Source organism: Panthera onca, chromosome B3, assembly GCF_046562875.1.
Source record: "Panthera onca isolate mPanOnc1 chromosome B3, mPanOnc1 haplotype 2, whole genome shotgun sequence".
In the NCBI taxonomy this organism is placed as follows: domain Eukaryota; kingdom Metazoa; phylum Chordata; class Mammalia; order Carnivora; family Felidae; genus Panthera; species Panthera onca.
In genome coordinates, this window is record NC_138344.1 from 103,920,721 (window position 1) to 103,944,147 (window position 23,427).

The 23,427-nt window shown below is 37.5% G+C and overlaps 1 protein-coding gene across 1 annotated transcript; it reads left to right on the forward strand.

Moving 5' to 3' along the window:
* Positions 1 to 976: 976 nt before the first annotated feature.
* On the forward strand, positions 977 to 22,660 carry NAA30 (N-alpha-acetyltransferase 30, NatC catalytic subunit). Its single transcript, XM_060619919.2, has 5 exons — positions 977 to 1,092; positions 1,377 to 2,151; positions 7,836 to 7,959; positions 9,744 to 9,799; positions 19,207 to 22,660. The coding sequence occupies exons 2-5, from the start codon at positions 1,378 to 1,380 to the stop codon at positions 19,342 to 19,344; spliced, it is 1,092 nt and encodes a 363-aa protein (XP_060475902.1). The 5' UTR covers positions 977 to 1,092; position 1,377; the 3' UTR covers positions 19,345 to 22,660.
* The last annotated feature ends 767 nt before the right edge of the window (positions 22,661 to 23,427 follow it).

The window sequence follows — 23,427 nt, forward strand, 5'->3', positions numbered from 1 at the left end:
TACAAATCAGTTTTCAAAAAACTTGCGTTTGCTCCGTGGGCTGGTGAGTTACAAGAACAGAACTGCTGGAAATCACCGGTTGCGGACTACAGGGGAAAGAGCGCAGCCACATGTTCAAGTGCGTGCGGCTGTTCTATCTGCATCCGCCTGGGCAGACCACTTGGTGGAGTGACTGGGGAGAAGGTTCAGGACGTGTCTTTCCCGGTGACAATTTGTGTCACAAGTTTAGGAGTGTGCTTTACCAGACGTTGTCACTTTCTTCCACCATCTCTAACTCTTCCCCAGGCGTGCTTGCATCTGTCTAGCACTTTAAATCACATTTACCTCTAAATTCCTGGGACAAGGAGAGAGGAAGAGGACTATCTGTCCACCGTCTCTGGTCTCAAAGGGGCAGAGTAGTTAAACTTAATTCACACTGCAAACAAACCAGTTTTCAACAGCTTTTAACTTCCTGTCTCTTTCGATTTTCTCCCGTTTTGCTCCATTTTTAAGGGACTCGGGTAACCGCCCTCCTTTCTCTGCCTTCCTCCCCCGCCGCTCCTCGGGTCAGGGCAAAGGTAGCACTGCTGAGGAAGAGCATTTTTAGGAGAGTGGCGTGGTCAACAAGCCACAAGCGGGCGGGCTTCGCGACAGCTCCGTGGGGGCGACGGGGTTGGGAGAGGGAGCACCCGTCCCGCCTATCTCTCCCCGGTCCTGCGTCGCAAGCTCCGCGGGCTGAGGAGTCCCAACGCCGAGGACAGTGGACTAGGCGCCGGAGACTCCAAAGCCCTCAGCGACTTCCCCGCCCCACAGCCCCACCCATTAGCACGCAGCCTCCCCCAGAGCCCACAGGAGACACCTTCGTCCCCGCCCCTCCACAGGTCACCTCCCTCCACGCCCCTTTCCCTTGGCCCCGGCAGCCGGCAGGCAGGGAAGTGTCGTAAAGCCAGGCCTAGGAAACTTTACCCGGGGTAACAGCCGAGGCGCTTTACGGCGACGGCGGCTGAGTGTGAACCTTGGCGGCGGTGGAGGCGGCCGCGGCGGCGGAGGCGGCGGCGGCGGCGGCTGAGGAGGAAGAGGAGTGGCGGCAGTGGCGGCGGGGACCTGTGCGGGGTGAGCCTCGCGGAGGGGACAGGGAGGGGCCGGGGGTGACAGGGCCAGCGGATGGGTGCGGGCGGACGGGGACGGTGGCCGGCTGAACAGCTGGGCGGCGCTGAAGAGCGGGGGGGGGGGGCGCGGAATTGGGGGGGCTGCTCCGTGAGGGACGGTTTCTGCCTTTGTTTCCCCCCCCTCCACCTTCGCCGCCCCCCCTCCACCCCCCCCGCCCGAAGCCCTCTCTGCTCCGCGCTCGTCCGCGGGGTCTCATGGCCTCCCCTCTCGGTCTGTGTCGCCTCTAGGATGGCGGAGGTACCGCCTGGGCCTAGCAGCCTCCTCCCACCACCAGCACCTCCGGCCTCGGCGGCGGCCGAGCCCCGCTGTCCCTTCCCGGCGGGGGCCGCCCTCGCCTGCTGCAGCGAGGACGAGGAGGACGACGAGGAGCACGAAGGCGGCGGCGGCGGCGGCGGCAGGAGCCCGGCGGGCGGCGAGGCGACGGCGGCGGCCAAGGGGCGTCCGTGCCTCCGCTGCCCTCAGCCGCCGCAGGAGCAGCAGCAGCTCAACGGATTGATCAGCCCCGAACTGCGGCACCTCCGGGCGGCCGCCTCTCTCAAGAGCAAGGTTTTGAGCGCGGCCGAGGCGGCCACGACCACGGCCACCCCCGACGGGGGGCCCAGAGCGACTGCAACAAAAGGAGCTGGGGTACACTCGGGCGAGAGCCCCCCTCACTGCCTCCCCAATAATGGAAGAACTGCGCTCCCCAGCCCGGCGGAGGCAGTGGCGGCGAGCGATCCTGCGGCGGCCCGCAATGGACTGGCGGAGGGCACCGAGCAGGAGGAGGAGGAAGATGAGCAGGTGCGGCTGCTGTCTTCATCCCTGACCGCCGGCTGCAGTTTAAGAAGCCCCTCAGGCCGGGAGGTTGAGCCTGGGGAGGATCGGACGATACGTTATGTCCGATATGAATCCGAGCTACAAATGCCCGATATCATGAGACTGATCACCAAAGATCTGTCTGAACCCTACTCCATTTATACCTATAGATATTTTATCCACAACTGGCCACAGCTGTGCTTCTTGGTAAGTGGATGGAATGCAAAGAGGGTGAACGCAGCAGAGAGATCCAGGCCGTGCAGGGCAGGGAGTGTGAGGGCTGAGAGTGGCAGTGGATGTATACTTCTGCGTTTCATAGTACGTTACATGATGTAAAGTGCGTGTCCACACTCCTAGTTTTTTAATGAAACTGTTTTGAAGGTAAGACTTCTTGATCTGGCTTAACTTGGTACTTATGTAAATGCAACAAGCCTGTATGATGCATGTTGGGGGTCTTCGATTCTGTTTATATTAGCTTATAATCATGTTTAACCGTCTTTAATTACCCTCCCTCATCCTCAAAGCACTTTGCAATCATTTAATTTGAACATGGTTCTGTTCGGATACAGGCTTTATTAATCTCTCAATTACAGCCGTAATCAGGGAAGAGTGTATGCATAAACATGTTTTGGTGAACATGATTGTCAGTAAACTTGCTGTGGCCACATTGGGGAATTAAATCTTACAAGCGTTTTCTGTAATTATGGAGATTGTTTCCTTTTACTTCGACAGGACAATTCAGGACAATTAGCAGTTGTAGCCAGCCTGCTTTCTGGTGCTAGATTGTAGAAGGCACTACTAACACTTCTGGTGGCTGAAAGACCCTGAAGCTCGAACAAAATACCGTTTTGTGGAATGTAGGAAACTTAAGTGTGAAACTGTTACTAATCTCATTTTTTCCTTTAAGAAACTGATCATATACGTACATATTAATAGTGACACAGGCTGTGTAAAGCACAGTTGACAGAATTTTTTGATTTCCATGTAAGTGAAAAAGATTTGACTATGAAACAAGCTAAATAGTTTTCTTGTTTTTTTTTTTAATTTATGTAGTACTGGCCGTACCAATAGTTTCTTCCCAAAAATATTGTCCAATTTTATTCTGAAACCTTTCACTTAAATATTAACTGAAGGTATGTTTTGTATCGTGTCCTCACAAGCATTTTATTTCTTGAATTTCACCGAAGAAAGGCAACATGCTTTTAAGACATATTTTTTGCTATGTAAAGGGAGAAGCTACTACTATTTATGTTTTAGCATTGACGTAATTGCACTTAGCACTTCGTTGCACATCCCCCCAAGATGTTATGACAGTTCTTTAGAAATCCATCTTTCTGATTCTGATTCTGTATGTTGGTGGTAATCTAAAAATATAACCTCAGAATTGTAGATAATGGTAGTTCTGCTGTTTTCTATGTTCACTTTGCTAAACTTCAATTTAGTATATTTGTTTAAACTGTAGGAACTATCTTATATTCTACAAAACTGCTCTTACAGGATTCTAACCATTGTATCAACATAGAAGTTCTAAGACATGCCTATGTCGGTGAATATGGGGATGATTTTATAGCACTATATATGTGTCGTTAAATGCCACTGTAATTGCTAAAAATTGTAGATTGATTTAATTGTAAATTTACCCACAAAAGTATATGACTGAGTCAAACCTTAAATTGAAATATGTATTTCTATTAATTACAGAAAATAGTTGTATATATAATATTTAGTCAGCTTTGGGTTCTGATATTACCTGGACCTCTCTCAACTTGTCTTCCATTTTCGACTCTGATAAACCTAATATTAAACTTTAGTTTTGATTTTACGTAGACTCCTTCCAGTTCGCCAGCTAATTTGTACTTTAGTTCTTAATAGTTTGTTTAATATTAAATTCTGAGTATCTGGAAATTGAGATATGTACAAGTGGTTGACATCTAAGATTTATTAGCGCAAGTATGTATCTGGAGATATGGAACAGAAAACAATAGTTAATCAGAGGCCACTTAGAATTGGGGCCTTTATGTTGGCGTTTAAAAAATTTGAATTTCCTCTAAGAACAATTTAAAATAAATATAAGTGTGTATGTTTATTTTAAATCATATCATTTTAGAACTCTAACGGGTCTTAAATATAGTCTAGCTCAACTTCATTTTTTTTTTTAATGAAAAAAAATTAAGGACCCGAGTGACTTAAAAAATGTTTAAATCTTCAGATATTTAGGGGTGCCTGGCTGGCTCAGTCCATGGAGCATGCGACTCTTTTTTTGTTTTTTAATGTTGATTTTTGAGGGAGAGAAAGAAAGTGCGAGCGAGCCAGCAGGGAGGGGCAGAGAGAAGGAGACAGAGAATCCCAAGCAGGCTCCATGCTGTCAACACAGAGCCTGATATGGGGCTCTAATTTACAATTCATGAGATCAAGACCTGAGCTGAAATCAAGAGTCGAATGCTTAACCAACTAAGCCACCCAGGTGCCCCATAGCATGCTGCTGTTGACCTCAGGGTAGTGAGTTTGAGCCCCAAATTGGATATAGGGATTACCTAAAAATAAAGTCTTAAAAAAAAAAAAGCTTCAGATATTTAGTGGCAGAGAGGTAAAGTTAGAACTTTACCTGACCTCTCATTATGGAAATAAGTAAGAATCTGAAAAATGACATACCCTTGATCTTCAGGGAAGATCATTGTGTCCCCAAGTTAAATTGTCCTGGCAAACATCAATAATCTCAAGAGATTAAAAACCTCCAAAATGTTTTTGGTTTCTATATATAACCTGTAACGGATCAAATGGAATGTATGAGGTTGAACCTTCCGTAGAAAATTGCCAGCACTTGACCAAACCTGACTAACAAAAATGACAGTTTCTTATGGCTCTTCTAATAATTGTAACAGATGTGATAGTAGAGTACTATACAAATGGGAGACCCTGTCAATTTTTCTGTTCTTAACTAATTTATCTTTGCCATTTTTGAGTTCATGGTATTTTTATCTTTTAGTGCCTTTTTGAACTTCTTAAACTTATTACCAGTGATGTACTATAGTATTTCTGTTTATTCTAAATTTAACTTTCTGGCTTCCTCTGTTTTCCTATGTATAGCATTCTGGAATTTGGGAATTTCTATTTCATACAACTTGTAGTTTTCAAGTTTTGTAGATTGACAAGCAATTGGCCTTGTAGAGTTAAGTCTTAATCTTGCCAAGATTTTTTCAGTTCCCATCCTTGAAAAAGGAACACATTTAATAGTATGACTTCCAAATATATGTGGAGAAGCTTTTATTTGGAAAAATTGATAAGCAGTTTAGTAATTCTTACATATTCATCAGCAGTTTCTCAGGAAAAAATAGCAGGGTAGGCCTTCCTCACTATGAATATCTTATTAGTAAGAGTACATTATATATTGGGCTTTTATTTTTTTGTAATTTTTAAAAAAATTTTTTTAACATTTTTTACTTGTTTTTGAGAGACAGAGCATGAATGGGGGAAGGGCAGAGAGAGAGGAAGACAGAGAATCTGAAGCATGCTCCAGACTCTGAGCTGTCAGCACAGAGCCTGACGTGGGGCCCGAACCCATGAGCCATGAGATCATGACCCGAGTGGAAGTTGGACGCTTAACTGACTGAGCCACCCAGGTGCCACATTGGGCTTTTATTTTTTAACGATGAGTACCACTTGATTTTTGCTCCTACATATTCTTAATTAGGAAGAGTCAATCTAGTCCAAGCGTGAACTGATAAAATACTTTGTTCGCCTTTTACTACCTTGGTCAAAAGAAGATTTGTTTGAAATTCCTATCCAATTTGGAAGTATTGTCCAAATGTATTGTGTCTAGTGGTTTTGATTCTTTCTTCTTTGAGATGGTTTATTAATTGTGAAATGTAGCTGTCCTACAGTTTTATATCATAGATTTATATAGATTTCCGTTTTCCCTAATTTACAACCTTAGGTCACAAAGTTTTTTAATGTGGGGTGCCTGGGTATGGCTCTGTCATTTAAATGTCCTACTCTTGATCTCAGGGTCGTGAGTTTGGGCCCCACGTTGGGCTCCATGCTGTGCGTGAAGCCTACTTAAAAAAGTTTTAAAATGTACTTTTGGGCCTAACGTGTATGTACATACATGTATACACAACCACATATATTTGAGATGAGTTATTTTAAAATCAGAAAATGCTGTCAGAGTTGTTCAACCAGGCCACTTTTGTGTGTATTTCAGCTATTATTTCATAAAGAAATTTTAAGTTTTTATTTATTTATTTATTTATTTATTTTGAGAGAGAGTAGAGTGTGAGTGAGAGCTGGGTAGGGCGAGAGAGAGAGAGAGAGAGAGAGAAAGAGAGAGAATCCCAAGCAGGCTCTGCACTCTGAGTGCAGAGCCCGACGCTGGGCTCAAACTCACAAACTGTGAGAACATGACGTGAGCCAAAATCAAGAATCAGATGCTTTACTGACTAAGCCACCGAGGTGCCCCAGAAATTTTAGTTTTTGAAAACAGCTTTTACAGAACCAGATTGATTTATTGTGAATGAAAATGGAAATAACAGTTTTAGAGGTTTATTGTTCAAGATAGTTTTGGATTGTGTGATAAAACAGAAATGAATTAAGTGGATTATTCAATTTAATATCCCTTCAAAAGGATTTTTCTGACCTAGTTCAGGTTTGTGTGAAATGGATTGGAATTATCTAAAAGATTTTTCTCACAGTTTAAAAAAGTCTTTTTAATCATTTTACAGAATGATGAATTAAATGTCACATCAAAATTAAGTTAAAATTAAGTGTAAAATGGGCTTTTAAATTTTTTAAACCAATTCCTGGTTTTTGCTGTTGAAATAGTTTCTTGTGGGAATTTTATTTTATTAAGAGATAATTTGAAGTTTTCATATTTTTTAAATGAGTGCTCTTTAGAGCAAACAAATATTTCTAACTAGCTGACACATTATTAAACAATTAAAGCTATTGCCCTATTGATATTTACCAGAATACAGTATTACTAGAACTTTTCATCAGTGACAGAACTTTTGAAAAACTTATTTTCAATGGTAACACTGGAAATCTTAATAAAAATGGGGGATTATTAGCATTTGTTCAGCATTTAACCTTTAATATTCTGGAAAGACATAAATTTTTATTAAAGTAGCTCCGTAAAATTAAAGCTTTCACTTTAATATGAAGCTCTGGTTTTAAGTTCTAGATATTCTTTGAGCTTTGTGATAATGACATTGTCGGGAGTGACTAGACCATTGAATATCTAGTCTTTGTAGTCCTTCACTAACAAAAACCCTTGGGGAGGATCCAAGGAATACCTTAATAACCATCTTTTTTTGTGAAAGTCGTTTGCATTTTTTTGTCTTTGTTTTTGTTTTTTTTCCTGCTCAAAATCGAACTCTACTGTCAGGTAGTATAAATATTAGGTGTTCTGTCCTTCACTAAAACTTTGTTAGAATTACATTTAAGTTTATAGTACTTTGATAAGTTTCACAGTATTTTATACCCTAATGAAGAGACATTTTCTTTCTTTCTTTTGAAGAGACATTTTCTTAAAAAAATTACTTTCACGTATTTCTCCCCAAATCTTAAATATGTAGGTCTTTATTGCAAATAATTATAAGCACCTCTTATAAAGTACTTGAGCATTAACTTTGTGGAAATCTTGCTTTTTCCCCCCAGGCTTTGATAATGAGCATAAGACATTTATGCCCTAAACAGTGTTGAAAGATTTTAAAACTGGAACTTCTGAAGGAGTTCTGGGATTTAGATTTCTGAAACTTCTGTGATTGCTCTGTTACTAGAATTCTTCTCTCTTCTTTCCTCAAAAATGCTGACCAGTGGTTGGTTGCTGTTTCCCTGGGTAATTGTGCGGTACCTGACGGCAATGTATTCTTCATAACTGTTTGTTTATTTTTAAGGCCATGGTAGGGGAGGAGTGTGTAGGTGCCATCGTTTGCAAGTTGGATATGCACAAAAAGATGTTCCGCAGAGGTTATATAGCCATGTTAGCCGTGGATTCCAAGTACAGGAGAAATGGCATTGGTAAGGAAAATATTATGTCACTAAAAGAATGCATAAGTTATTTTCATTTTTGTTTTTTGAAGCAAAAGACTTAAATGTAAATGTATAGAAATGAGAAAGAAGCTAAGGGGAGAAAATTAAGGTTATTTTTATTTCAAAATATTTTCAAAATGTTCCTAAAATGAATTGTTTTCTTAATTAATGTTTTGTTTGAGAAATTATCTTTCTAATAAGTAACAGGTGAATCAGTTTTTACTTCCAGACATTTTTTTGATCCCATTCAAAATGCTTTGCATTGTACTACGTACTGCAGCTCTTAATAGCATTTTGGGGCACTTGATCACAGCCCTCTAGGAGCTGTCTATACTTGGGTTAAGTGGAGCTCAAAGCAAAATTAAGGAGAAATTGTTACCATTATTTAGTTCTAGTCCTCAAACATTATATTAGCAATTCAGGGAGGACCAGGAGAATTGTTTCTTACTATTCCCAAATTCATCTCTTTCTTGGGTCTACTTTTCCTGGCATTTTCAGTCAATCTTCTACTTATGATTTATAATGGTCATTAGAATCATGTGGGTGGTTTAAAAACAAATGTTTCGGTCTCTCTTCCTGAGAATGTTGTGTGTCCTGTTAGAAGTAGGACTGAAGTGTCCCCAGCTGACTGTGATATAAGCCTGGTTAAGAACTACTGTCCTAGTGTCTAGGACCTACTGGCTCTTTGTTCGGGATGGGGGATTGAGCACTTGTCAGAGCATGTCAAATCCTGGGATCTAGTGAAGCTAAGTAAGTATTTGTGAAAGAAGAATTGATGCCTATTCCGGTATTTAATTACTAGCAGTTTGTCACTTGTAGTTTGTGGTTGTTGTTTCAAATACGAGTATTATTGTCCAATTTAAGAGTTTCATACAGTCTGAGAGGTCATGAGAAATCATTGTGAGTATGCTGACTTAATACATTAGATTTAACCAACTTATTTTTTACAGTGTTAGAGTTTACTGCTAGGGTTTTTAATGAATTGGACCTGTTATATTGATGCATTGAAAAGAGCTGATAAGAGCTCATGGCAAATGACTGGCAATTATCTGTCTAGTTCAGAGGGCAGAAACTGGTGGCTTGAGGATTGCATCCTGACCTTCAGACATTTTGTTTGGCCCATGTAATGTGTTCTTGCTCATGTACATGGTTTGAAAATGAAGAGATTTCCTAACAATTTGGTTTTCTGAGAATCAGGTTTGTCAGTTTTTTCCCTTTAATGTACCACATGTATCTGACCCTAAACCAGGATACATTTAGCTAGACATTTACAGAGACACCACTGGCATCATTTGGGAATGCCCGGACTCACTGGAAGGTTTGTAGGAACCAACCCAGTGTCTTGGGTCCACTCTGGGCCACAGCAGTTTCTGGTGTGATCTTTGGCAAGATTGGCCCAAGGGTCTTGTAGCTTCTGACTAGTTCAAGAATTTCCTGGGCTGTTCTGGCCGTACCATATCTTGCCTTTTTCTTTATTCCCTTTTCTCTTACTTTCAAACAGAAGAGCACAAACTCCTGCTTGGAGCAAATAATTACACCTGAGAAAAAGAGATGCCTAAGGAGCTATGTCTTTTAAGAGGGAACTTATATTACTATATGTAGGTTTGTTGGGCACTCAGTTTGAATCTGAATTTTTTCTCACTTAAGATAGTCTGTTGTCTGCGTTCAAGGTAGAACCCAGCATTTGATATTTCTGTGCTTATAAATACGATAATTTAGGTATCCTTAAGCAACTAAATTTTCCTTCATTAATACTCAGATCTATATTCTAGGTACTAACTTGGTTAAGAAAGCTATATATGCCATGGTTGAAGGAGACTGTGATGAGGTAAGTCTTTCTAAATGTTTAAAACCTTTTTTCCTAGTCTGTATTTTATCAGTTTGGTTTTTAAATAAATATCCCACAATAAATTGTATTGCAAATTTCATTGCAAACTATTATTATAACATTGTAGCTTGTGGTGAAAAGCACTTGAGTTTTGACCTAGAACAAATTCTAAGATGATAATGGGAGCTAAAATTTGTTCTTTGTCAAAACATAAAGGTGAAATCTTAGACATTTTCAGTAAATAATTGGTATTCAGAGGAATTGGTATTCAGAGGATTTGTTATCAGTTAAGTCATTTAAGGTGTCTCTTATTACATATCTTACTGTAATTTCCTTACATATCGGCCTTAGTTTGTCTCTAAATAACTTTTTTTTTGTTTAATCTATGGGCCAACTGTCAGTTCATATGAAAGGCATTTCATGTTTGAAAAAAAAAAATCAGCATTAGCTAATGATAAGGCTAAGGAGAAAAAAAGACAACCACTTTTAAAATTAGACCTGTCTATGTTTTAACCTAAGAGCATCTTTTCTGTTTAGCTTGTTTGTACAGCCTAACCACAGGTATAAATTTTTTGGTATCCTACAGCACTGTGCCATACACATGGTGAGTGCTCCATAACTAATGGTGATGGTTGGGAATGTTACAATTTACTGCTTCAGGTGGAAGAGAATAAGTATAAACTAGAGAAGTGTAGATGTTTTTAATATAGCAATGGTGACTATGAAGGAACAAAGTTGTATGATGCTAGTAACTTTATGAACGTTACAAGGGACAGTTGTCTTTGTTATTAGAGGGCAAATATGCCTTAGAGAGTTCTCAAAATACTTGAAATTAGGTAATTTTTCCTCAAAAGTTTGTAACTTGTTTTGATAATTTTTTAAGGTGGGTTTTTTTCTGTTCAAAATTTATACACACTCATTAACCATTATATGTATGTGTATATTTGGGGGTGCAAAGTCCCTTCTTTCACTGTCCTCACACTCTTCAATGCTTTGTTCTTCTTTCCACTTATAGCTACTGTTAATCTTTAAATATGTATCCTCACATTCTAAGCACACATCTTAGCTGTGTAATAGTTTTTCTTTATACAAACGAAACCATAATTATTATTCTGCAATAATTACTTTTTTCATTTAACAGTGTCTCGTGAACGTGTTTCCATGTCAGAATACAGAGATTTACCCTAGACTATTCTCATGCTCCTTGTTCACGTTAGTTTGTATTCTGACAGGCCACACTAAAGAATGGTTGTATGAGTAGGCCTACAGATACATTGGGTAGCACGGAGGAAGTCATCCTAAGATATCAGGGCATTCAGTGTTATTTCAAATAAGATGATTCACATACAGTGGAGGATCTCATATAATTCACAGCTATTAATACCAAGAAGTAAAAGATGCAGTGACCCTGACCATTTTAATGTAACTAAAATTTGCAGAAGAGGATTGGACTGCATATGTTGATCTGTTTGGACCATAGTCACACTGGTGTAGCTCATCAGGAAGAGAAGTCAAGCTTCATAAAAGTTGCTGAAGAATTTGGAGAAATCTTTGGGTTGATAAGACCATGTTTTGATCCTTTACTGCTCCTGAATAGAGTGGTTTCCAGTGAGCAGGGATGTTATGAACAAGGAGTATTATGTTCCTTATAGCTATGCGTTTTGTGAGTTATCCTAGTCACTACCTGCGAGACAGGGTGTGTGCCTTACCTTAACTGAGCAAATGTTTAAATGGTATTGGTTTTTCTTTGAAAGTTCTGGGGAATGATACGGAGATTTGGGTTATATTGTTTTAGTCTCAAAGTTAAGGTCCTAAATTAGTGATACGTTTTATGGTAGAAATACTCTTTTCATTGTGGGCCTAAAGATCTTGTTCTGAATTTCCTTTGAAGCAATGAGTTTTACTTAATATTAATCTGAAACGGGGATAGTTCCATGAACTTACGTTTTTGCAGTTTGAATTACTCTGCCTTTGAATTAAAGAACTCTTCTATGTTTTTTGTTTTGTTTTGTTTTTAACTCTTCCATGTTTTAAACAAAATTTAGTGTGTTCCATATTGTTCAGATAAAGGATTTGCTCTATGCAGGGTTAGAATTTTGTTTACTTCTTATAAGGCTTTCAATCTCCCTTTCATTGAGTTTTAAACTATATAAGCAACAATTCTATCCCCCTCTCTCTTCTAATTCTTGGTAGTTAATTTGTGTTTGTTGGTTCCACTTCCTTTTATTACAATTTCAACCCATTTGGTTTGGTTTCTTCCCCTTCCAATCCATTGTAACTACTTTCTCACTGATGTGTTTGCTAGGCCTAGTAGCTTTTTGGCCCTCCTACTTGTTAAACTACTTCTGAGTGTTTAAGACCCAATACAATAACAATTTTTTAAAGTTTTCCTTAATCCTTCTGGACAGAATCAATTGTGTAGTTTCTGTGGTTTTCTTAACGTTTCTTTTTGTAAAATTTACTTCACTGAAATTTACTTGTTCAGAGTCTGCCTTAGCCACTGTGGAGAGCAGAGATGCCTTTTCTTGTTTACTGCTGTATTCTTAGTACTTAGCGTGGCATTTGCGATATGATGGTTGATCAATTAGTTCTGTGCCACCAGCATCTTATCTGTACCTCTTTTTTTTTTTTTTAATGTACTTGTGAATTTCGACTTGCGTAATTGTTAACTTGTCTTTCTCTTTGAGCTTTCTATAAGCTTTCTGGGAAGAGCAGTTATCTTATTTTTGTACATAGTAAAATTTTTTGAAGTGTCTACAGGGAGGGGTGCCTGGGTGGCTCAGTCAGTTTGGTGTTTGGCTTCGGCTCAGGTCATGATCTCACAGTTCATGAGTTCAAGCCCCGCATTGGGCTCTGTGCTGACAGCTCAGTGCCTCGAGCCTGCTTCGGATTCTGTGTCTCCCTCTTTCTCTGCCCCTTACCCACTCACACTCTGTTTCTCTCTCTCTCTCAAAAATAAATAAACATTAAAAATTTTTTAAAAAAGTATCTACAGCATTATTAATCAGTTAAAGTACCTTTTGGTAAAAAAAAAAATTGCACATAAAAACAGTCATATATAATTCATTGTTCTGAGGAAAACTGAAATTTTAATTCTCTAAGGATACAGTGACCAATTTTGAAGTAACCAACATGTAATTTTACTTTTATTAAGTTAGGCCAACCTTCCTTTCTTTACAAGTGTTAAGGAGTTTTGACAAATTATCAGAAATACATTTGAAAAGGGGTTTAAATTACATTTTCTACTACTTAGTTTGTACTGTTTTTTTTTTATTATTATTCTTATAAAGATAGAAATGTTTAAATCTATGCACTTGTAAAGAGAGTAATATTTGGAAATCTCTGTGAAGCCTTACCATGCACATCCAGTCAATTTTTACTTTCTCTTCTATTTGTAGAATTTGTGACCTTGAGCTGAGTTTATATTGCTCTTGGTTGCTCTTGTCATTTTTAAAATAATTTCACAGCGTATTAAACCAAAGTTAGTAATCACAGAGTTGAAATGTAGATCATGTTTTTGTTCAAATAATAATGAAAGACTCTCCTGATCTAATAGATATTTTCATTTTGCCTTACTATGACTTTCCTAACTTTTTATGTCAGAATTAGACATGTTAAAACAGCATAACTAAAAGATGTTTTTCATTTTCTGTATATTTGGAGCTGTCTAAAAAATTATAGCATTAAAAAAAGAAAGGGATTTGTTGCTTCATGAATGAGAAATGCATTACCCATATTACTGATCTGGCTTGAATTTGGTTACACCCACACATGCTCTTGCTGCCATACTGGTGGCTACTAGGACAAGCATCTTGGCTTTGTGTATTACATTAGGGGAAATAGTAAGAAAAATACACACAAATAGCATGAATGAGTTTTCTAGGATGTCTTATTTATTTATTTATTTATTTATTTATTTATTTATTTATTTATTTAGAGAGCAAGTGCATGCACGCATGGAGAGGCAGAAGGATAGGGGGAGAGAGAATCCTAAGCAGGCTCCATATCCAGCATAGACCTCAATGTGGGGTTCCTTCTCACCACTGAGATCGTGGCCTGAGCTGAAATCAGTCAGACAGATGCTTAACCGACTGAGCCGCTCAGGCACCCCTAGAATGTTATTTTTAAAGTAGGATTCGTATATCTAAAATAACCCACACAGTGACTGTTTACTTTTATGTGCTTTTTTCCTGAAATAAATTAGAATGGGGTGATTGGTCAGCATGATGAACAGTGCTTTACCTTTAATCTATAGATGTCCTTTTGAAGTCTTCATCTCTGGGAATTTAAATTTCAGAAATTTTTTTTAGATTTAAAGTATGATTGCTGTGATGTCAATACTCAGAATTAACTCCTATATGATGAGAATACACCACATTTCTTGAGTTTAAATGTGCTCTATGTGACCTTTAAACATTTTTAGTTGACCAGCATCTTCCCATTTCTTCTGGGATCCACCATTCTACTTTCTGCTTTTATGAGTTTATTTTAGTTTCTACATATAAGTGATATCCTGCAGTATTTGTCTATGTCTGATATGTTTCACTTAGCATTATGTCCTCCAGGTTCATCCATGTTGCCACAATGGTAGGATTTCTTTAAGGCTGAAAAATATTCCATTGTTTGTATATGCTCCTTTTCTTTATCCATTCATTTGTTGACAGATATTGGACATATAGGTTATTTCCATATTTTAGCTGTTGTGATAATGCTGTGATAAACATGGGAGTATATATTTGATACTAAGTACCTATTTGAGGTCCTGATTTTGATTCCTTTGGATATATACCCAGAAGTGGGATTGCTGGATCACACAGTAGTTCTATTTTTAATTTTTTGAGGAACCTCCGTACTGTTTTCCATGATGGCTGTACCAATTTACATTCCTACCAACAGTGGTCTAATTTAGCATAACCAGTAATCTGTTACATAGTAACAAAATACATATGGTATTTAGTTATGTATAAATATAAGGTATTTTTATTATTTTTTGATAATGTACGAAGGTGACTTCTAAGCTTTCTATGTTTAACAATTATATGTTGAACATTTTTAGTTTCGCTGGAAACCTATTTTGGCTATCAAACAGAGGCTGCTAGGTAAAGAACAGAGTAAAATGGAGTTATTTAAACTATAAGGATTTTTTGATCGAGTAGTCTGTCCTAATTAAAGAACTGGGTATGAGAATCCTGGGTTCTAGATTCATCTTCTGTCACTTAGTAGTTGTGTGATTGTAGGCAAGTCATTTAACTTTTTATAGTCTTTCTCTTTGTGTATGCAATGTGGTAGTAATTCTGATCTTAAAGGAATGTTATGAAGAACAATAAAGTTTATTCAGCAGTGTCAGTATAAGGTCTATGAAGTGCCAGATGATAAGCTAGTGTTTAGGTTCTAACAGTGAACAGCTTGCCCTCCCTCCAGCAGTTCCAGCCTAAAATATTAAAAAAGGCTTTCTAAACTGTAATAGTTTGGCTTATCCTGACAGTGGTTTGTTGCTAAGAGAATCCGTGGAACTTCACTGTAATCTTTTTTTTCTGTTAAGTAGAATTCAACTTTGCCAAGTTTCTTTGGGACCAAAATAACCTCATTATCCTTTGGCTTCCTATGTAATACTCCCATGATGTGGACTAAACGAATAGTTTCATCCTGAGTTTTCATTGTAAACCCAGATTCTCTTTTAATTTAAGAGAATTTAAGTGATTAAGTATTAAAAAGTTACTTTTTTCTGACATTTCCTATTTTGTCAGATGATCTCTTTATTGACAGAATGTGAGTGTACCGAGACTATCCTTTGGTTTTAAATAAGGTCAGCCCTTTGTATAATTCCATGTCTGTGTAATTGGGCTGTATTTCACTCATCTGCTAGGATGCCAACAAAGGCGAATTCAACTCTTTACCACACCTCAAGTGTGTATTTATGTAGCCATAGTTAGCCTCAGATGTGTCTTAATATTTTCAGTTGCCAAATACTAATGAACATGGACTTAGGTCCCCTTCATTGTGTCGTAAGTAGGTTAGATCTCCATTGCCACTTTGGTTTACTCTGGGAAAACAATCAGGGGGAGGCACAGAAGAGTGGATATTATGAGGTCTAGTTCAGATATGGAGTCTGGTCTGTTTTTGCACTACTGGTGGCCTTGAGTTTCATTCATTTGTTAATTGGAGAAAAATCGTATCTATTTCATAGGATATTTATGAAAATAACATCACAAATGGATATAAAATGACAATGCATATAAATGCTTTACATAGCATTTAGTAAGCCATCAGTAAATATTAGCTTAAAACAAACAAACAAACCTGTCACTCCTTTTTCTGTGAAATCAAGTTCCAAGTTTTGAGTTGTACTTTTATTGCTTCACATATTGTTTTGATGTAACATTTTAGCTGTAATTAGGTGGTGGCCTAAAACAGAGTTCTAGGAGTTACCCAAGAGATTTGTTCAAAATTGAAAACCTGTATTGATCAGACTGGACTGTCCCAGACTGGAAGATGGTATACATTACTAAAAAATAAATTTCCATATTTTTAAGAGTAGAGAAAAATTGTTGACGTTTATTCTTATCTTAAACCAGCTTGTTTGCTGTACAACATTTCTTTAAATGTTCTTCCTAGGGGGGTGCCTAGGTGGCTCAGTCAGCTAAGCATCTGACTCTTGATTTTGGCTTAGGTCATGATCTCAAAATTTGTGAGATCAACCCTGCATTGGGTTCTGTGGTGACAGTGCACAGAACTGTCTGTCTGTCTGTCTCTCTTTCAGAATAAACTTAAAAAGAAATAAGACAAATGTTCCTTCCTAGAAACATTTTCTCTTTATCCTGAATTATTAATTACCTGTTTTTAGATCTTTTAAAATTCAAGATTTAGCATGTGATTTGCTCAGTTGCTTTAAGATGATGCTTTCTCTTTAAGTCCTTTGGTCATTTAAAAGTTTAATGATACTTTTGTTTAATATTTAAGTAATGTGTGTAATATAATGAAAGGTGCTAAGGATGCATATAATTAACATATCTGAGAGCCTTCTATTTGTCAGGCAGTGTTAGGTATACAGGAAATGGCTGTGAAGGAGGTATACATGATCCTGCCCTTGTTGGGCTCATCAGCTAGGAGAGATGACATGTTCATCAAATGTTGAATGAGGTCAGCGGGGTAGTATAAAAAGAAAGGGATAATCCATCCAGTCTGGAAGTAACAAGCTAAGGCCAAAAGCAAAGAGGACAGGAAGAGCATCCCTCCAGACAGAAAACAATTTATGTGAAAGATCTAAGGTGGGAAAGATCAAGGTGGGTTCCAGAAACTGAAAGTTTAGTCTTGATCATGGAGAACCAGGGGGTAGACCTAAAGCAAAGTTGGTGAGGTAGGTAGATGCCATAATTTGAGGGCCTTTTAAGTTTGTTTAGATTATCTTTATTTATTTTTTGAACTTTTTTTTAAGTTTATTTATTTTGAAAGAGAGAAAGAGTGTGGGAGGGGCAAAGAGAGGGGGGGAGAGAAAGAATCCCAAGCAGGCTCAGCACAGAGCCTGATGTGGGTTCAGTCTCATGAATTGTGAAATCACAATTTCACATGATCATGACTGTCAATGACTGACATGCCTGATCATGGCTGTCAGTGTGGAGCCTGATGCGGGGCTCTGTCTCACAAACCATGAGATAATGACTTGAGCTGAAATCAAGAGTCGGATGCTTAACTGACTGAGCTATCCAGGTGCCCCTAGATTATCTACAATTTGTGAACTTTATCTTGAGGACAAAAGGGAGTCAGTAAGTGGTTCTAAACAGAGGTTAACAAGAACATCATTCTACTTAAAGAAAATGGGAGACTTTTTGAGTTAGGAGTATCTTGTAATTACAGTGAAAGTTGATGCCAGCTTGGACTACAGTGGTATGAGTAGGGATAGAAGGAAAAGAGGTTATTTGAGAAATTTAAGAGAGAAGAGAAATAGTGGTTGGATGTATATGGGGGGGGGTGGGTAGAGAGGAAAGAAGCTCAATAGTGACTCCTAGGTTTTCAGGTTTGAGGCATTGTTACTGATATGTGGAATTGAGGAGGAGTTGATCATGAGTTCAGTTTTGGATATGATGAAGTACATTTTCTTCTCTATTATTTACATCTACTTGAATAGTTGTCAAATGTTTTGGTAGCTTGTGATAGAAAGTGACTCATAGGCTTCACTTGGACCCTTGTTTAATTATACTTTGCCCTTTTTCAAATACTTTGCCCTCATTTCAAACACCTGAGGGTTATGACATCCCAACAGTAACTGTGGCTCACTTTGTTGACAATTCTCAATGAGGTAGGTTGAGAATCAATAGAAAGGCAAATAGAGCTGTGTATATAAAAGGTAGGAGGATGGGATAGAGGATGTTTGGGTAGAGGAAGGTAGAAATAAATTAATAATAATAACAAAAGAAAATCACACAATGTTCAAAAAGTGTCAGTTCTTCATTGTCAGGGCCATTGTTCAGTAATACTAAAAACAACTCAGAAGTTAATATTTTATGTGTTCTTCTGTTCGGTGTTGATGTCCATAATGTATAGTCAATGGTTTCAGACTGTTGTTTTCCAACTAGCATCATCAGCATCAATTGGCAATTTTTTTTAAATATAAATTCTTGGGCCCCACCCCAAATCTACTCAGAAACTCCAGAGGAGGGTGTCTGCAATCCAGTTAACTAATGTTTGGGTATCTTTGGTCTAGGATTGGCAAACTTTCTCTGCAAAGAGCCTAATGGGTAAATATTATAGACTTTGCAGACTATAGATCTCTGTTGCAACTGTTCAACTCTGCCTTGTGTTGAAAAAGGAGTCATGGACATCATGTAAACAAATGGCCATGGTTGTGTTCCAATAAAGCTTTATTGACAGAAACAAGCAATAGACACATTTGGCTCCAGGGCCGTAATTTGCAGATTCTGGTCTAGATTCTAGACAAATAGGGTAGTTGTTGTCAGGATAAATGACGACACATTAATGAAAATATAGGAGTAAGGAGTTGGAGGTCAAATTGTATTTTCTTAAAGTTTGTATTGTTGATTTTTTTTCTTTTCTTCATCTTTTTGTCACACTACTTTTCTCCACGGGGAAATAATTCATCTTTGGTTTAGTATAAAATGTATATTCTCATTGCTAAAAATTCCAAACATCACAAAAATCAATAGAACAGAAAATGTCCACATTCCTACCTCCTCTTGCCCCAAGAGAAAATTACTATTACGATGACCATTTTCTGGGTTCTTTCTTTACATCATTAACATTTGTTGTTTTCACCATCAATCTTAAAACCGATATGGAATGTTTTTCTTAAATATTTGATGTTTACTTTGTGATTTGTCGACTTAAGAAAATTATAAGCTAATTTCAAATATATAAAATTATAACTTAGTTTTCTCATATTTTTTTTGAAGGTTGTTTTGGAAACAGAAATAACGAATAAGTCTGCTTTGAAACTTTATGAAAATCTTGGTTTTGTTCGAGATAAGAGGCTGTTCAGATACTATTTAAATGGAGTTGATGCACTGCGACTTAAATTGTGGCTGCGTTGAGAAACTGATACCAAGGAACAACTTTCCAACCACGCAGAATCGACCTTTGCATGCAATGCAATTTGTACAGAATTGCTTTGCAGGTGGATTTAGTAATTTCCATGCAGCTCTTACCTGTCAGTGTCTCATTGAGTGTCGCACAATATTTGTTGCACTTTGGCATGGCGCATTTGTTCTGAATTAAAAGAGATTGTTTTAAACTTAAAGAGTTCTTTTGGTACCAGCAAGATGTGCCAGTTGATAGCCAAGATTTGTTTGTTCATTTGCAAAGTCTGCTGACAATGTTATTTACACAGTGATCATTTTGTCACAGAACCAGTAAGTGGAACATGATTTTTGTTCCTAAAAAAGCCAATGTAGATTGTAAAAATCTCTAAGTATACTAACATTTCACATGAAACCTGCCATAGTTTTCTGAAGGGGGTGGGGGAAAAGCTTCAATTTTAGGTTTTATTTTTTCAATATTAAATTTTCCATTCTTGGATATTGGTACCTCAGTGATTAGTGAATGAAAAAAAATGTTATGTAGGGTTGGGTGTGTCTTACAATGAGTAAAGATAACAATTAAATTGCGTCTGCCAGTGCCTGTGTAGATAAGTATATTTGTCTTCATCTCTAGTTTTTGAATGCATGCTCTCTTTTCCTTTTCTTTCAGGCCTTTGCAAGCAAACTTTTGTTTTTATTTAAATTCTAAATTTGATAATAAATTATTTCAGATTTTTATAATTTGGATACTTTTTTCCAGGTGAGTGACAGAGTGGTTTACTGTAAAGTCCCTTCTTTCCTTACAGTAAGAAGTTGAATCTACTTGGAAAATCTTTGAGAAATGACTCAAAAGGGATGAGAAAAGTTGATGGAGCCGGGAATTGCTGGGTTTTGGATGCACTTTTTTTTTTTTTTTTTTTTTTTTTTTTTTAGAGTGAGGGAATTTTTGGAAAAGAATAGAAAATTAATGTAAATCGGTATGATTTTATTTAATCAAAATTATTGCTAAGCTGTGAAGAACAGCTTTTACAAAGTAGCTGGAACTTTTTTCCCACTTGATTTGGATTCACATTGCTTCCATTTCTTAAAATGTTTCACTTTTGGTTCTTGGTCTTGGAAATAAATTTGAAGGTTCATTGTATCCATTTTAAACTGATTTTATTTTCTTTTCACTTACTTAAGCAAATTCTTGGGGAAGCTTTGCTTAGTTTCCAGAAAAACAAAAGGGAAAATTGGAGTATTTTTTTGGAGTGAGTTTTATGGGTTTTCTTAATAGTTATCACCATGTTCAGTTACATTGTATTTTGGTCAATCTGTGCAGTGTAACAAATTTATAAGTTAATTGCTTTCAACTGAGTCAGGAAACCTGTGATGGATAATTTAACTGGAAAACCTAGGTACCCATAAAAAAAAAAAAGATTGATTCTCTGTGAAAAATGTTTTATAGGAATCTATGTTGTTTTTTCTTTAATTTGGATATGCTTTACTTCTGTTCTAGGATTTGGTTTGAATTTTATTTTATGGCTATAATTACTGTATTTTTAAAAACCCTACCTCCATTAACAGTTGGTAAAAGCCCCCTTTCAGGAAAGTTTGTTGCCTTTTTTTTTTTTTTTTAAAGGAAAGCTGCTCCTTGCTCAGTGCAGTGTCTTGAAAGTGAACATGGTAACAAGTATTTTAAAAATAAAGATACACAGATTTGGTGAAAATAAAATCTTCCTGCTGGTGGGATCATTTATAGTTCCTCATTTTTAAAGTCAACTTTTTCTTTCATTTTATATTGCTCTTGAAAGTTTAATGGGTAGAGTACTGATGGCGTTAAAATATAACGATCACTCAATACTCAGCTTTCCAGCTGACTGTTTTGAGTATGTCTTTGATCAAATGTCATTTGGGCTCTAGCATTTAGAGGAATGCCAATCATAGTGATGCCATATCTGTTGATATGGAGGGAACTGAACTAAAAGGGTTATCAAATTTTATCTCACCACTTTATATTTGACTTGCTGATTCATTAGTAATGATTGCTGATGAACATACATTTGCTTGACTCCCTAATGGGGACAGTTCTAAAGTAGATAGATACATGCTAGATTTTCATTTCAGCCATTATGTTTTGGTGGGTTGTCAATGAAACCATCTCTACTGACCTTTTCTCCCAGAATTGACCAGGTTTCGCTGAACTGACTGGGTGTTTGTAAACGTGACCTTAACCATGTGGCTAAAAAGTCAGATGGTTGCCGTATTGTTCAGCCTGGTGTATGTTGAACAGAAATGTCTACCTTATGTCTTTAATTGGGTATACAATAATTGTTTACTTAAGTAGACTAAAATTTTAATGTCTAGCATGATAACCCAGCATCAAAACTAAGTCTCCATTCCAGTTGAAGCAGCATCAAACATTCATTTACTTTTTGATATTGGGCTTTCATCTTTCTTATATAATCTTAAAACAATCTCATTTAAAATTGATAGCGTGAGTTCACTTGGCTAAAACTGAGCAAGATTGGTGCAACTTTCTTTTAACGGGGTGCTGCCTCTTAAAGACTGACTGTACTATCCACTGACACTGGTTTGGCAGTTCGTACTGCTGAACATTTTATACATGCTACCATGAAGCTATATATGTTAGTATTGAAGAAGCTAACGGGTATGCTACCATTTTTTGATGTGTGGACTGATTGTAATTTCCCTTACATTAGGATGAAACTATTCTAGGGGAGTCCACAGATCAGAAACCAGACAGTAGTTTTTGAAGTTGAAGCCAACAAAATTAAAAAAGTAAAATTATTAAAAAATTGGTTTTTTTACCCTCCCTACTTACTGAGTCAATTACCCTCCCTACTTGCTTGACAAATCTGTGTAAAGGAGTTTGTTTGTCACATGTTTTAACTTTACCTTGCCCTGTGTTATGGTATTGGCTGACATGTATAAGACTGGATGTGTATATTTATTATGGTGTCTAAAAATCATGAAGTTCATCACTTTCCAGGAGCATAGATAAAAGCAAATTGGTAGTGCATCAGAGTTACTTTTCAGTGCACCATGACATCACTAAAATGAGTGCTATAATGTTACAGGGCTTTCAGGTTTGTAAAAACATAACCATAAATTATATTGACGTCAGATATGAGTTGAGTATCTATAAAATATCACGTGTATTTCAAAATATTGGACTGCTGTTTGATGACTGGATATTGCTGCATAATTTTCTTCTATTGTCCCATATCCTTTTGGAGAGAGAGATTTAATGGGATTTGAAATGTGCAAGCTGTCTAAATAAGATGCAGTCAAATAAAGTTGGTTAAGTTGTGTTTGCATTTTTCTTTTAGATACAGCTGTGTGCATTTTATGATTGAGTTGTTCTGCTTTTACCTACTAAGAAAAAAAAAAAGCAATCTATTCAGCTCCCCACTTCATGCCTCCCATACAAGAATTATTTGGAAGAAGTGATATATAATTATTATCTACTTTGTGTTCTGACAAAGTAAATTTGAAAATAACATGAACTTGATTTTCCTAAAAGTATTCAAAGTTAGTCCACTCAGATATCAGATATCAATACAAATGAGAGCATTTTTGCATGCCTAAAACCGAAACTTGGTTTTTTGTCCTTGTTTGGTAGCAATTCCTAAGACTGTTTTTATTTTAATTTACTATTTTGTTGTTGTTGTTGTTTGTACTTAAGTAATGTCCCCCCCCCCCCCCCCAGCTCCGCCCCCTTGCTAAGACACCAAAGTAAAATAGAGCAATATCTGGGCTATTTGCCCCATTCTCATGAGAAGCTTTAAATGGTAGTTATGCATGCTTTTATATTTGAAGATTTATGGATATTAGTAGAAGAAAGAGATCTGTTTTAAATACGAGTGCTGAATTACTTTCATCATCCATGCAATCTTCACTTTGTTCTTTTATAGTCAGATAGTGAAAATATCTTGAGTTCATGTTTTACTTGAGTCTTACTTACATGAAACTCCTGAGTACCTCATAAATTGTCTGAGTGATGGTCGGAAAGTTGACACCGTCCTGTGACAGCTATGAGCAGAGATCACTGTTGATCTGTAGCCCAGAGATATAGTGATACTTTTAAACAGCTTT